The 14,721-nt window shown below is 45.1% G+C and overlaps 1 protein-coding gene across 1 annotated transcript in view; it reads right to left on the minus strand.

Annotated features, from left to right (window-relative positions):
- Positions 1–2,014: 2,014 nt before the first annotated feature.
- The window catches only part of ptprdb (protein tyrosine phosphatase receptor type Db), a 171,875-nt gene continuing 159,168 nt past the window's right edge, over positions 2,015–14,721 (minus strand). The window contains 10 exon segments of the mRNA XM_079336999.1: positions 2,015–2,223; positions 3,126–3,261; positions 3,487–3,641; positions 4,632–4,757; positions 5,698–5,824; positions 5,925–6,103; positions 9,675–9,960; positions 11,591–11,745; positions 12,483–12,602; positions 14,253–14,276. Of these exon segments, the coding sequence (XP_079193125.1) occupies positions 2,155–2,223; positions 3,126–3,261; positions 3,487–3,641; positions 4,632–4,757; positions 5,698–5,824; positions 5,925–6,103; positions 9,675–9,960; positions 11,591–11,745; positions 12,483–12,602; positions 14,253–14,276 (1,377 nt within the window). The 3' untranslated portion in view covers positions 2,015–2,154.

Consider the following 14,721-nt stretch of genomic DNA (forward strand, 5'->3'; position numbering starts at 1 on the left):
GTCGCTGGGTTTGAAAATGATGAGTACAATAATCCAGCCTTCACAGAGCCGTCCACACAAACAGTTCCACAGCCAAACGACGCAACACGACGAGATACTTTTTTTTTTTTTTTACAAACTGCAACTTAACAAAATCATAAACACGGACGTCCGCTTCTCTCCCACACAGGCGTCGTACGAACGCACACAAAATACACGAAAAAAAACCCTTTAAAGTAACGTTATCAAAATAGGCGTGTAATATAAGGCACTAGAAATCTAAAATTAAAAAAAAAAAAAAAAAAAGTTATTAGATGCTGTTTTGAAGGATGAGTCTGGTCATTCGTTGGTTACCGTGACGCTCTGAAGGGATGACATCATCTATCGGAGTCGTGACGTCATTATAAAGATCGTTCCTCTGTTCGGGACACGTTGAGAAAAAAAAACAACAACAAAAAAACAAACAAACAGGTGAGCGAGAAAACCGTGTGACATCCTCGAGTCTGGAAAAAAAAAGAAAGAAAATGATGCACCATCACCACCACCATCATCATCGTCATGGCGATTAACCGCAGTTAGTGACTGGACACAAAAATATATATAATACATCTACTTATTGCACACTGAATCAGACAGAGAAAAGTAATAGGTGAGCATTCAAGTGAGAAAATCGTTCCTTCACCGACCCCCCCTCACCCCTCATCCCACCCTGTTTTCTTCACCCCCCCCTTTCTCGCTCCCTGCTTTAGAAATCTTTGTGAAGCTTATTTGGACACATAAATAGTAACTTTTTTTTTTTTTATTCTGTCCGTGCAGACTCTCTCTTTAGTCGTGTTTACTCATTGGCATTCCTTCATCCTGCACACCGATCAACTTGGCGAGATTATTCGGTAGCAGCGCGGTTTACCGCCCGCCGCATCCCTACAATATGTGCCCCCTTCTGAGACTACAAATATGGCCGCCCTCTCTGGCATACGATGAGGTTGAGAGTCCCGTGTGCATGCGAAACGTGTTTCGTGGGTGGAGGATAACAGGAGAGTGACACTCACTGGTGGTGTTTTTCATAAGAATCGTGAACATTTCTTTTCACTCTAGATTTGATTGTACACTTTAAAACAGTACCGTATCACCTTTTTTTTTTTTTTGTTTGTTTAAAAATCGCTACAGCTCGTTGGATTACACAGAAAAGAAAAAGAGAAACAAACACAACTCTGCTTTCGTATGATCAGTGGGGGGACAAAGTCGTAAATCTGTCAAAACAACAAAAACAGAACGTGCCACAAGGAATACCCAGTTTTTAAAAAACAAGATAGTCACATATCTATATTCTTCTAAAAAACTAAATCAATGTCTTACTTTGTGGTATGCATTTGAAACCTCTTTCCCTTATCTTAACTCGTGAAGCATAAGGTTGAACTGGTGCTTTTTTTTATTACTGTATGGTAGAAATATCTTCTTTTCATTCACAGGAAACGAGAGTCTGTTTCCGAACAGAAAGAGAAAGACAGAAAACACTTGTTGGTGTCTTTTTTTTCTTTTCTTTTTTTTTTTGTTCTTTTTCGGGATGTGAGTTCTTTTGTCTTTTTTAATACTGTGTGCTCTGTGTTCGCAGTCTCCTGTTGGCAATTTCTCTGGTGCTTTGAAAGTCCCAGATCTTTCGGTCGGTCCACGTGGCTTCCATAAGATGGATTTGCAGACTCCTTCTAGACGGTCCTCTAGATAGAAAAAAGTGATAGCTATATACTGTAGCCAGCTCCTGTGTTTAGGTTGGTGATGCTACACTGGTGGTGGACACAGGTGAGAGTTCCACACCCAAACAATGTAAAGCAATCTGGGTGCTCACAAAAGCACGGAAACGACAAAAAAAAAGAAAAAAAAAAAGAAATTGGATCAAGTATTCTGATTGGAACAGTGGTTGAAGTTGCTTCTTCAAACTGACCAATGGGTGTGTTTGGGCTGAGGGTGGAAGAAACACCCTTGTCAAGCAGGTTTCTATGGCTCAGTTAGAGGTGCTGTTTCTTGGTACGGAGTAAGCCGATGGTCCCCCTTCACTCTGCATGTGGTGGCCGAAGCTCTTCAAAGACACATCACAGCCTAGTGCATTCATCCAGACCCCGCGTGTGACCTCAGAGAAGTGCACTAGGTGGGATGTGGCACGAGAGACGGCCACTGGGTTTATGTTGCATAGTGATCGAAGCTTCCCAGGTACTCCAGACTGGCTCGGTAGCAGAACTGGTACTGGTCCTGGAGGGTGGAGCAGAAGAACATCGAATCAGTGTCGGAGAAAAAAATCCACTCTTACTCATTGTGAGTAAGTCTTTATTCATAGAGCACTTTTAAAGCACTTTGTTACAAGGTGCTTCACAATTACAAAAGACTAATGGAACAAATAAAAACAGGGAAACATACACAAAAAAAGCATAAGGAAGGATTTTAGATCACATGAAGGATTGTCTTTACACGGGAGGTTTTGGACCTTTTGTTTTGAAATTAGAGCGGGGGATGGAAAGAAGGCCAAGATTGGATGATCTGGGTAGACAGGGGGGGGATATGGTAAGAGGAGGTCAGAGGTCGAGGTCTGCAGTGCTTTGTATGTACAGTAACAGGATTTTGGAGTGGATTCTGAATTTGACTGGGAACGAATGAAGCGAGGTGAGAACAGGGGAGACGTGAGAACAGTTTAATAATGTGGTGGAAGCATTTTGGACTAGCTGTAGACGGTTTAGTGTTGATTGGCTGAGGCATGTGTAGAGAGACTTACAGTAGTCCAAATGGGAGAAGATGAAAGTGTTCATAAATATTTCAAGATCGGACTGGGAGAGCGATGTTCTGATTCTTGAGATATTTGGTAGCTGTAGGAAACAGGACTGTACACGCTTAGTGCTGTTGGTGTCGAAGGTCAGGTGTTGGTCAGAAATGATCCCAAGGTTGATTTGATGTTGGACTTAAGAGGGCCAATGAACTGTTCTACTGTTGTTGTGAAATGATCGAGTCCAATTAAAAGTATTTTCAGTTTTGTCTTGGTTGAGATGAAGGAAATTCTGACACATCCATTCATTGATGGCAATGAAATATTTATAGCTGTTTGGTTCCAGTTCCAATCCGGGGGTGGGGTGGGGGGGGGGTTTGTGTCACAGTGATCTCACCTCGGTCTGAACGGTGGCTGGTCTCTGAGTGCGGAGCATCTTGACAGTCTGGAAGATGTCCACCACTCCCTCGTACCTCATCCTCTCCAACACGATGCTGAGGGTGATGAACACACCGGTCCTCCCCACACCGGCACTGTGTGTGGAAACATGCAAACATGTTTAGATGTGGATACGGGGCACCCGGCATGCCTCCGACAACTCTACATACATCCGTGAAACATGTCCCAGGTGTGCAATGTCATGTGGAGGACTAGATTTAAACATTGCCCATGTATTTAGTTTTTACTAAAATTTGCCCCCCCATATCTCACGATACACACAGTGACCCCGATGTTTGAGTGTAAAGAAGAGTTCTTACCTGCAGTGCACAGTGATTGGCCCATCCTGGCCAAACTGTTCTTTAGTTTTGTGCACCTGGCCAATGAAATCAATGAATCCCTCCCCTGACTTTGGCACTCCTTGCTCTGGCCAATCAGTGAACTGGAACTGACGAACTGTTCGCGATTGGCCGTCCTAAAGGAAAAAGGGAGTTTACGTTTTAATTATTTATTATAGAATAGAAATACAACTTTATTTGTTCACAATGAGAACAAAATAAAACAACATTCAAGCACAGCAAGAGAAAATAAATAAATAAAGATCATCTCTAATAACACACAGTGGTGCTCTGGACTGGTTCATTTTCTATCTTTTCCTGTAATACTTGGAGATGCTTCTTGCTATCGTCTGTTTCTGGTGGGGTCCCCCAGGGGTCAATTTTGGGTCCCTTGTTATTCACTGTTTACATGTGGTAGCTCCTACTTAGGAAAGGCACAGACTTTGAGACTCAAATGTAAACCTTCTTAATGTCTGGCACCACCCGTCTTTTGAGTATCACATCCTGCCTGGCAGAAATTACAACACCGGACGTCAACAATCTTTCTCCAGCTCAATGACTCCAAACCTTTAGTGCTTATTATTATTCCATCTGGCCCCAGTGATAGCTACATTAACAGTATCTCCCCCTTCTTCCTGCCAGCTGAGAAAAAGTCGTCCATGTGTTTTTTTTCTTCTGGAATCGATAATATGTGTAGTAAGATAGCATCCAAAGGCTGCAATTAATTCAAAAAGCTGCTGCCTGTAGCTTACGCCGAGGTCAGGCCAGGGCTTCCCCTCACTGGAAACCTGTGAGTTTTGAAGGTGATTTTTAAAGCCTTGGCTGTGACGGCTGCATGAGATCCTCATGTGATGGTTTTTTTTTAGTTCTTCACAGGAACTCTCTGCCGGAAGATTTTAGAGAGGCAAAGGCAGTGCCCTCGTTCATATCACTTCTTTTATTGTACTTCTTCACTGTGTTTTTATTGAGATGTGAATTTTGTTGGGTTTTTAATTCACCTGTTTGTGTATTTGTTTCGTACATTCAAGGAAATGCATATTTGTATTGTGTTGCATACAAAGTCGTTTTAGAAAAAAGTACAAAAGAAATAGAGATTTTTATGAGACAAACCTAAACTGAAGACTCACCCTTGCGTCCGTGACTTTAAACTCTCGGAGGATGTACTGGGGCATGTTGTACTCTGCCATGGGATCCACCACAAAGTACTGGTACCTGGCTGAGCGCTCTGCAGGCCAGTACTGGTGACACTTCTCCTGCAGGAGAACAAGGAAGAGCACTGTGTTCAGAGTCAACAGGAACATGTCAGGGCTTCATCATGTAGAGAAAAACAAAAATAAAAAAAAGTCCCCAGTCTGGCTAAAACTCATTCTTCACTGGGAAACAGTCTGTGCAAGATGAGATATGATGCTGATGAGATATCACTCAAAACATCTCCAGCTTTCCTGATTTCTCTTTTTACGGATATTCACCAAAAATAGCGACAACATTGATTCAGATTTTTTGAGTTCCCCAACATCGGCTCTGAAAGGACACTGTGTCAGACAGCTTTCAGGATCCTCTCCCGGTGAGAACGCTTCACAATTAGCTTTTACGTCTTCAAAGTCAGGAGAGGAATGAGGGACAACGTGAAAGGCTTCGGGTCATGAAACACTTAAGGCAATTCATTATTAAAAAGGATACGAAATAATGGGCCTCATTCACTGAAATCTTCTCTTCACTTCCAAATACAAAGGAGAAATCCTTCCTGCACATTATCATCCCTGACGCTTTTCTGTAAAACGTCTCGGGATAACACTGATTGATGGAGTGATTGATTGAAAAGTCTCAGATGAAATAAATTGATGAACGTCATGTCCACGTACATTTGAAGCTCCTGCAAATTGTCACTAATTGGCAAAGAAGAGCGGCCCTTTCCTGCCCATATAAGGGCGTTACGCAGCAGGCCTCGTGCACACACAGAAGTCACACGTGACAGATTTGTCAACTACTCAAATGAAACCCCTAAAACTGACTGCACACCAGATTTCTCTATCAAGAAAAATGAGAGTGGTTCAGAAAGAGAGAAAGTGCTGCTGGCGGTGAAACACAAGCGGGCTGATTTACAATATTACATTCAGCAGCGTCAGTAGTGAGTATGAAATATGAACTACAGACTCATGTTGGATCACTGTGTAAGTGTTTTTCTATACGTACCCGTCCCATTTCTCTCAGCTTGGTTAGCATGACAACGATGGTGGAGTTGTGTTCCCACAGCATCCTCCAGTAGTCCTCTGTGGTCTCAGCCAGCGGGCCTTGGGTTGCTATGTAGGCCTTCTGCTGCCTAAACACACAAATACAAGAACCGCTAGTTACAAACGTTGACTCTACACATTAAAGTCGAACTCAAACAGGAACACCAAAAATATGTTGTTCTTTCTGACCTGTATCCATCGATGAAGCTGGCGTTGATATAATCCGATCCCTCCACCCCTCTGATTGGCTGCAGACACACACGCGTGGTCTCGTAGGGCATGATGTTCACGAGTCGGTTCTTGAACTTGTTGCACGGCAGGTTGGCGCTCACGAACCGCGATGTGTGCGCCTTGGCGCTCGCCAGACGCTGAAACAGAACGGGAAGAAGACGTGAAGAACAGGAAAAACAGGAAAATAAGGAAGCCAAAGAAATGAAGTGGAAAAAGGATTAATGAAATGCAAAGAGACAAATTACGTTTTATACAACTTCAAGGCCCTAATCTGAATGTGTTTAGCACGAGTATTTCTTTTCCTCTGGCAAATCGGACAACTTCAATTAGAGAAGCATCCTAACTCTGCAGGCCCGAGGACATGCAGTCAGATCTCTTCTATTGTATAAACAAAGGGGGGCTGATTTCAGGGGGGGCGAGGGCAGCGGTAGGGAACAGGAGAGGAGGAAGAGGAAAATCAAGAGTCTGGGGGAAGAAAAACCACAAGGCCCCACACTGTCTCACTGCACGTATGTGAACCTCGGCTGATCCAGTCAGAGGAAAAGAAAAACAAAACCTGGAACACACACACACACACATATGGATACGTGCAGACATGAGCACATGCCGTACACTCTGTCTGACACTCGACCATTGGATGACAGGACTTAAAACCAAAGATGGAACAACAGAGAAGAGGCGGAGGGAGACCGCAGACTCTTTGGGGAAACAATGGGGTCTCATGAACTGAGCCGAGACCATCGGCGGCTACCGGAGAAACAGCAGTACCTTGTTTTCTTACAGACAGACCAAGCTGGAAAATCCCATAAGTTCATCAGTTCATTTTGGATATTGTGAACCCTTCTTCCTGTGCCAACAATAGCAAATTCTTCATGTCATTTGGTTTGAATTTGTCTCAATCTTATCAATAAGTCTGGACCACACCGAACCCCTTTGTTTCTCTGAGCCGTGCCATTATTATTTGACCAACATGTTGAGTTCGGGTCCAATCATGCACGGCTGGAAACCTCTTAAAAGTCTACCAGTAAACTCTCCGTGAAAGGAAACAAAAACAGTTCTTCTTTATAGGGGGTTGGATTACCAAAAGCCCCCAGAACAGCTTTTCTTTTTCTTCCTTTTCTCACACATGTTCTTCAACTACTGGGGATTTGTTTTTTCAGGGGAAGCTGCTCCATAAGAAATTCCATCTTTTGGGTGGTTTTTAATCAATAAAAGGTGGAAAGAAGGGACGTGTGAGATCAGCTGGATGTAAACAAGCACGATGGACGGATGGCATCTCAAAATGAAGATAAAGATGTGCACAGGCTGTGTCAGGTTCAACTGGCATATCACCGCACGAGCAGAGCTGCAAGGAGGACCCAGAGACCTGCGATGCTAGCAATGCTAATGGTAGCCACACTCTCATCCCGTTTTCTCTACATTTGACGTCTGATTTCTGAGTGTATTCTAAACGTAATGCCAGTTAATTAGCATCATCCTTCGTGGAGAGAGCAGGTCGGAACGGGATGGGGAGCTGGTGAGAAGGGACAACCGTGACGCATGTTTTACAACGATATAAGGGCAGAGCCAACAGTTCAGTGCGCGCTCGGTTCATTGTGATTCCGAGGAGAGCGCTGCCATTAGGACAGGAATGCCAGAGCATAGGATGAAGGAGATTGCTTCGAGTGGCTTTGTGTTTACTTTGCCCTCTGAGCGTCTGAGCAGACATAAACCATTCCAGGAAAAATGTAAGCCACCTGCTTCCAATATATACCTGTACGGCTCGAACAGACCCCCCCCCCCCCCCCCCCCCCCCCTTAACCCAACCAGACCTGACAAGTCTGCTGAGAACTTGTCTGGCAGGAGGTAAACATCAAGGTAAACACAATTACATATGAAAGGTAAAAATGGCAGATAACAGCTCTCAAGCACACTCTGAGTCCCTTACATGCTCATTTTTCGAGCACGTGTGTGTGTGTGTGTGTGTTTGGGGATTTCTCTATGAATTCTAATCTTCTCCGTAAATGTTGGAAAACAACCTAAATAATCTTTCCCAAAGATTTAAATTCAACCTTTTCCTCTGCTGCCTCCATTATTTGAGCCATCGCACCTCCAAAACTATGACGCTCTCTAATACCCTCAGTGGAACTCTCTTACCTTTGGATTCAAAAGGTACAATCCCATAATCCCCTTCAAATCCTCCCATTCATACTGAGTATATGTAGCCGTCAGAGGGGAGGTCGCTAAGAGCCCTGGGAAAGACGCTCAGTAGCTATCAAGGGCAGCGATTCAAGGTCCAAACACACCGTATGTCCATGTGAGAGAAGTAAAAACTCCTTTCACTGACCGTCGTCTGCAGCTACTCGCACAGACGTGATCATCTTTGATGAGTCACAGTTTGGACTTTACAGAGCCATTAATAAATATTGTATTTTACATATATAATTAAAGACGCCTGTCCTTCAGTTTGGGATGCTTCTACTGCATGCAAAACTGATTTGTGAAACTCTAACAGGAGTTACATGCTGCGTTCCTTTCACAGCTTCATCACTCTGTGCTGGTCAGTTCTCAAGCCGATCTTAAACGAAATCACAAAATCAGACAAAACAGTGTGGACTTAAATCCAGTAGAAACTTAGCTAAGCATGAAGACGGGTATTGGAGAGGGAAGGCTGGACGTGCCTTGTCAAATAGTCAATGTGTTTTCATTCCAGCAACTTCAAAGCTCAGTATATAACACATTAGCTTTGGGTGGGATTAGTTTTCGGACAGGTGAGGTTTTACACTGCCACCTCACGATGACGACAGAGATGTGCACGTTTACATTGATTGTTTTGTTTTGATTTTCATCATAAAACCTCGCTCATCTCCAAATCCAATTCGTCGACGTTTGGTACCACAGTGACTCTATGCCGTCTTAAAACAGGGATTCATCAGGCTGAGTGAAGTTCAGGGATGCTATTGTGTAGCTGACCCTGCTGTCTGGCCTTGACATTGGCTGTATAATGAAGCCAAAATAACCATCACTACAAATTGCACCGTTGGCATCTTTTGGCACAAAGACATGCACAGAAGGGATCTGTGCGGTGGAACTGCAGCATTGATACCACGGCTCTTTTTTAGCTAACAAACATGCACATTTCATATGTGGATGAAATCCCAGAGCTCCCTCAGGTCGGTACAGTTCACAGCAGAACATTCTTGCGTCGGTGTGGAGAACAAAGTCACAGCCATGGAAAGTTCGACGACTGTATTGTTAATTTTTGTTACGTTTTCTCTCACCTTTCCACCGCGACGCTTCTAATGTGAAAAAGGAGAGCTGGAAGGAAATGCATTTGTTGACTCAGCTGTCAATTAGGACGTAACATTCGCTATTTTTTTTTTTTTTACCCCCATCAAATAAGAAGTATCAGCGTGACAGTTACTATAGCAACGGCATGAGAATCTGGGTTTGTCAAGCGTGTGTTTTAACGTCATAGTCTGACCCCCGTTCCTTCTGTTAACACTGAGGAGGTCTCAGCCGGTCAGCAGGGGGAGCTCTACATAATTTGGCTTCACTCTGAGCAGCTGTTTCTCCGTCCATCTTAATATAAACTCTGCGGGCCTCGTTTGTGTGGCTTAAAAAAGGTTACAGAGTCCAGATTCAGAATGACTTACTTGTGTTTGATTGTGAAATCAGTAATTAAGTTGAAGGGAATTTGACAGGTCTCCTGGGACACATCTTCCTCACCTTGAACTCCAGCTCCATGCCGGTGACATTCTCCCCGGGTTCGATCTGCGTCAGCCTCTGGATGTAGGAGTACAGGTTCCTGGCAGGGACCTCAGTGTTCCCGCAGGTCACAGCCTCCAGCAGCGCGTCGTGGATGAAGATGTACTGGTCCTCCGTCTGGACCATGTAGTTCCTCTGGGAGCGCATCAGCGTAACGTGGCCGTAGATGTCGATGGTCTTTTCATGCTTGATTCGCTCCACCATGGCGTCGATGACAATGAAGCAGCCGGTGCGACCCACTCCGGCACTGGAACAGAATGAGAGAAAAAAAAAGAAGAAGAGGGGAACAGATGGTGATGTGGATTCTCTGAGATAACCTGGGGACTGAATTGTTGTGCTAATAATTTCCCTGACTGTGTGCTGAGTGGCTCCTCGTACCTGCCACAAATCTGGCCCTGGTTGTCAATTATCGCAGACGCTCCGACATGCTGTGCCTAAATCAACTAAGTATCGCAAAGACGCCTGCCAGCAAAATTTCCAACAAAGGACTTAAAAAAAAAAAAAATTGGCATCAGCGATGAGTCAGCATCGGCGTCTGACTGGCATGAGGAAGCTTTCCTCTCCTATCGACACACAATCCAGAAATATAATACATTTAGCTGCCCACCCAAACACTTCACATTTCTGCTGCGCTTGTAGAGAAAAGGTGAAACACACTGACCGAGCAAGTTTCTGCAAGCGAGTGAAAACCTTTTTTAATGGTTAAATTAATTTCAGTGTGCGAAGTGTGTGGGTGTTCAGGTGGAGCCAGAGTCGGTCCATTGTTTGATTCAGGGGCTGGTTGATATGTTAAGGCACATTATGATGGAGTCTTGCCGGGATAATTAAATTTGAGTGATAATCCTGTTAGATACCCCATCTGACTGCTACGGAAGATTAGGAAGAGCTCCTCCGCTGCCAACCTTTTCACCCCTCCTCCTTCCCTCGTCTCCCTGCCTCTTTATCTTCCCTCTAAGTACCCGTCTGACTCTCGCACCAGCGCCGCCACTCTTTCACTCTCGCATTTCTACGTTTCCCTTTTTGACTCCATTTTCCCTTCCACCTTCTTTCCCTCTTTCTTTCATTTGTCATTTCCATTCACCGCGTCCTGGATTTGACCTCACCTTCTCTCTCATTCTGCACGTTACCTCCTCCTCTAACTCCGGCTCCCTGGCTAACTCACCCTCTCAATCATCTCTCAATCCCTCTTTTCTTCCCTTCCCGCTCTTCCTTCCACATCTATATCTCGCTAATTCTTCTCCCCCCCCCGAGAGCTTCAGCTCCGTATTCCCTCCGCTAACTTCCATCTTCATCTCTCCTTCGCTTGCCTGCGAGGAGCATAAAGCGGCCTCTTGCCAAGACTGTGATGACAAGTTTCCAGAATCTTCCTCCTTCCAAGGCATGAGCCTCCTGCTGCACAGAGAGCAGCTCATTTGAATATAAACTTCTGAACCCAGATCTACCACCAGCTTAAACGGCAAATAGTCAACACAGGATGCTACTTCTGGAGAACAGGGGTCAGCATGGTGGCTGCTGTTAAATCTAAGAGATGCTGGAGGAATGTGGGTGTCCGAGCCAGAAGGGATGGTTTGGGGTTAGCTTAATAGCAGGTCAAACTCATTTTAGGTCAGGACCCAAGAATGATTTTATACAAGTGCTGCTGGTCCAGTGTTGATTTTCACAGACTCCCAGGCTTTAGAAAATCATGCAGCCAAGTAAAACCCCAAATAACACATAAGTGTTTCATGCAAGCACACACACACACAAAAAAAAACACCCACAGGGTGAGCTTTCTCTCCGGCCAGCAACCACTGGATTGTCTTTTAAGGTGATTTTAGGAATCGTTTTGGAACAGGGAATCATAGGAGCTAAAGGAGTCGTAACACACGCGTACATACCTGCAATGGACGGCCATCGGTCCTGCATCTGGAGGGTTGCAGGCCTTGACCCGGCGTAGGAAGGCCAGGAAGGGGGTGGGGTGTTCAGGCACGCCGTGGTCGGGCCAGGCGGTGAACTGGAAGTGACGAACCTCACGCTTCTCGTTGGAGCCGCTCTGGACGTGCAGAGAGAGAGAGAGAGAGAGACAGACGTTAAAGGGTTAAACCTGGTATGACATTTGACGTGGATGTACTGTGCGTGAAGTGGTTGTGTATCATCTGTTGGATAATTCAAGAGGGTCAGTGTAACCTCTCTCTCTGTGACGTGCAGCAGTTTCTCAATGAAGAAAGGCCTTGGCTGTTCTCGGAGTCTTGGGATATGAAGTCTGAGTTCGACTGCTTGGATGAGAGACCTGAAAGGAGCATCGACTGGGATCCTTTCTAATGTCCACGTTTCTTTAACATATCTATTATATAGAGAGTCCGTCCGTCCGTCCTTCCTTCCTTCCTTTTTCTGTCTCTCTGCCCTTCTTCCTTTCTGTCTGTCTGCCTGTCCTTCTTTACTTTGTTCTTTCTGTCCTCCCTTCCTTCCTTCTTTCTGACCTTCCTTTCTTTTTTCTGTCCGTCCGTCTGTCTCAGCACTAATGTAATACCTCCTGGTTCAGAACTAACTCTTGTATGTATCTCATTGAAAGCATCAATGATATATCAGTAAAGACTCTTCTCTTGTCAGGCGAGTGCTCGTCCCTCTGAGTCGTCGATATGGGCGAGGGGGGAGGGGGGGGCACATTTGTGCGCAAACTTTGACTCGGGCGAAGAATCCAGTTCAAACCCACAAACTCGTATGCATAAATATTTCAGGAGATGGAGACACGCTCGACCCGGTTACACTCCAGTGCACATGTCATGTTACCTTGTACAGAGCGAAGGTCCTGACAGAGTAGGTGGCCAGCTCCACTGTGTCCAGCAGAGTGACCTGGATGAGGCCGTAGGTCTCCGTGCCCCGTGTCGGCCAGTACTGATCGCACTTCACCTACAAAGGAGCCAAAGGAAAACAGCTGTGAGAGATGCAGAGTGCTTTGCGTTCGTCTGTGTGACAGGAGAGAATAAAGAGAGAGCTGACTTGTGTGCACGTTTATAGAGGCATAAAGAAGGGGGGGGGGGGGGGAGCAGTGAAAGCGAAATTCAGACAGCAATGTTCGGGAAAATATGTGCATATAGCTGTAACCCAGCGTGTGAGAGGGGTTTAAGTGAGAGCGTGGCGTGAACAGTGACAGAGAGGGAGAGAGTTGTCTACTTTCTCGGGTGTGATCCGGCCTAAGTTGCGTTTACATTTTTGGTTGGTGGGCTCTCCCGGAGGTGGACCACAGAGCAGATGTTACAGTAAGTTAAATATCTGCACATTGTCCAGAATACCATCCTCACAAATCCCTAAAAAAAATCTCATCCTCGCACTTCAAATCCCAGCATCCCCTAACCCTCAAAACACCTTTGAATTCCAGTGTAAACGTCTGTCATATTTGTAGTTCTTCAGCTCAGCTTCAGAAACCAAAAAAAATAAAAAATCCCAGAGGAGGAGGGGGATGAGGGGAGGAGAAGGAGGATGAGGTGGTGGAGGGCCTTGGCAGATTCAGGCCAAACCAAACGTTATGTGCTGATCCCTCCAGTCCTCACATCAAAGACAGCAGGGAGCTCAGCTCAGCTTGCTCTGCATTCCACTGCTCCAGACTGGGGATTATGCGTTTTGGCCCGGGACGCTGAGGCTGTAATTACTGCTTTTCTTACTGTTCGTTTCCCACCAGACCTCGAGACACGGTGGGGACAGGAACGGTCATCCGTGGGGGGGGGGTTCAGACCCCTCGCTAGGATCGTAGTAAACGTCTAACGTAAAGCAGGTATCGTCAGTGACGTATCGGCTAACAGCGTAAATGTGTGGCTTGATTGGTGCTAAAGGGAAGAACACTGGCAAGTTTCCCACAGCGGGACCATCTGTGATCATCTGTGTCGTTAATGCGTAAACACACAACGGCGTGATGTTGAGAGGTGTTAAATGAGATTATGTCATTTTCCCCAACAAGCAGCCCTGGAACAGAAGATGTGGAGGCAGCGGGCTGATGACAAACAGCTAAATCGAACGTGTTTATGTTGCACGGTGTTACGACTATACACTATATTGAATTTGGAGAATTTAAAGCTGAGCGTCCCTTCGCAGATTCATCGTGTTTACGTGGCAGCACTGCTCTCTTTGTCGCCTGTAACTCTGAAGTGATTCTGCAGAAGAAATATTCACACATCTCCTCAGCCGTCGGGTAAATTTTTTTTTGAAATGGCTACTTCCAATACTGCACAGCCACCAGGCATTAGAATAGAAAAACAGTCGTGGGTGTGATCATGCAAACTTTAGACACTAATGTGCACTGCTCTGAGCTGCAGCGGTTACCATAAATCCCATTTTCAGAGCAAGCTAACTATCAGTGCCTTGTGGTGAGCTGAATACAATTCTGCATTCTCACTCAATTGCACAGAAAAAAAAGTAGGGAAAAAGCAGAAAAAAGGACTTTGAATAGAGAGGGTGTGTGTGTGTGTGTGTGTGTGTGGGGGGGGGGGGTGTAAGGAGGAAAATCATGTGAGGTGAGGTTGCATTTTCAAAGGGATTAGCAAAGGAGAGAAAGAGAGGTCTTGCCTTAGAGAAGAAATAAGAGGGCATCTGAGGGTCAAACAGACACAACAGAGACAGTTGGAAAGGAAGCAGAGTTTTTTTTTTTTGAGACACAAGACACAGGTTAATAGGGAGAAAAAGAAGCACAGATGAGAGGAGAGGATCATTTGCTCAACAGGCTTTTTTTTTTGGACATAATCGGTTAGCACTTCGTCATGATTCACACCTCAAGCCATTCGTGTTCATTTTATTCCAACATGACATTCTCATTACATCGAGTTTTTACTCAAGCGCATATTCTATTAACAACAGCGAAAAAGCCTTGAAGCTAAATGATTTTCTAATTCATTAACCAACCTCAATTAAGCTGTAATTGCCCCGGATCATGCTCGCCATTCTCCTCTATTGTACTCGGCTTTATTCTGTTACGACAACTTTTCAACTTGCTATCCTTCACATACACACTGCAAACGAACGTGCACCTTCGCAAGCG

Source organism: Symphodus melops (genome assembly GCF_947650265.1).
Source record: "Symphodus melops genome assembly, chromosome: 2".
Lineage (NCBI taxonomy): Eukaryota > Metazoa > Chordata > Actinopteri > Labriformes > Labridae > Symphodus > Symphodus melops.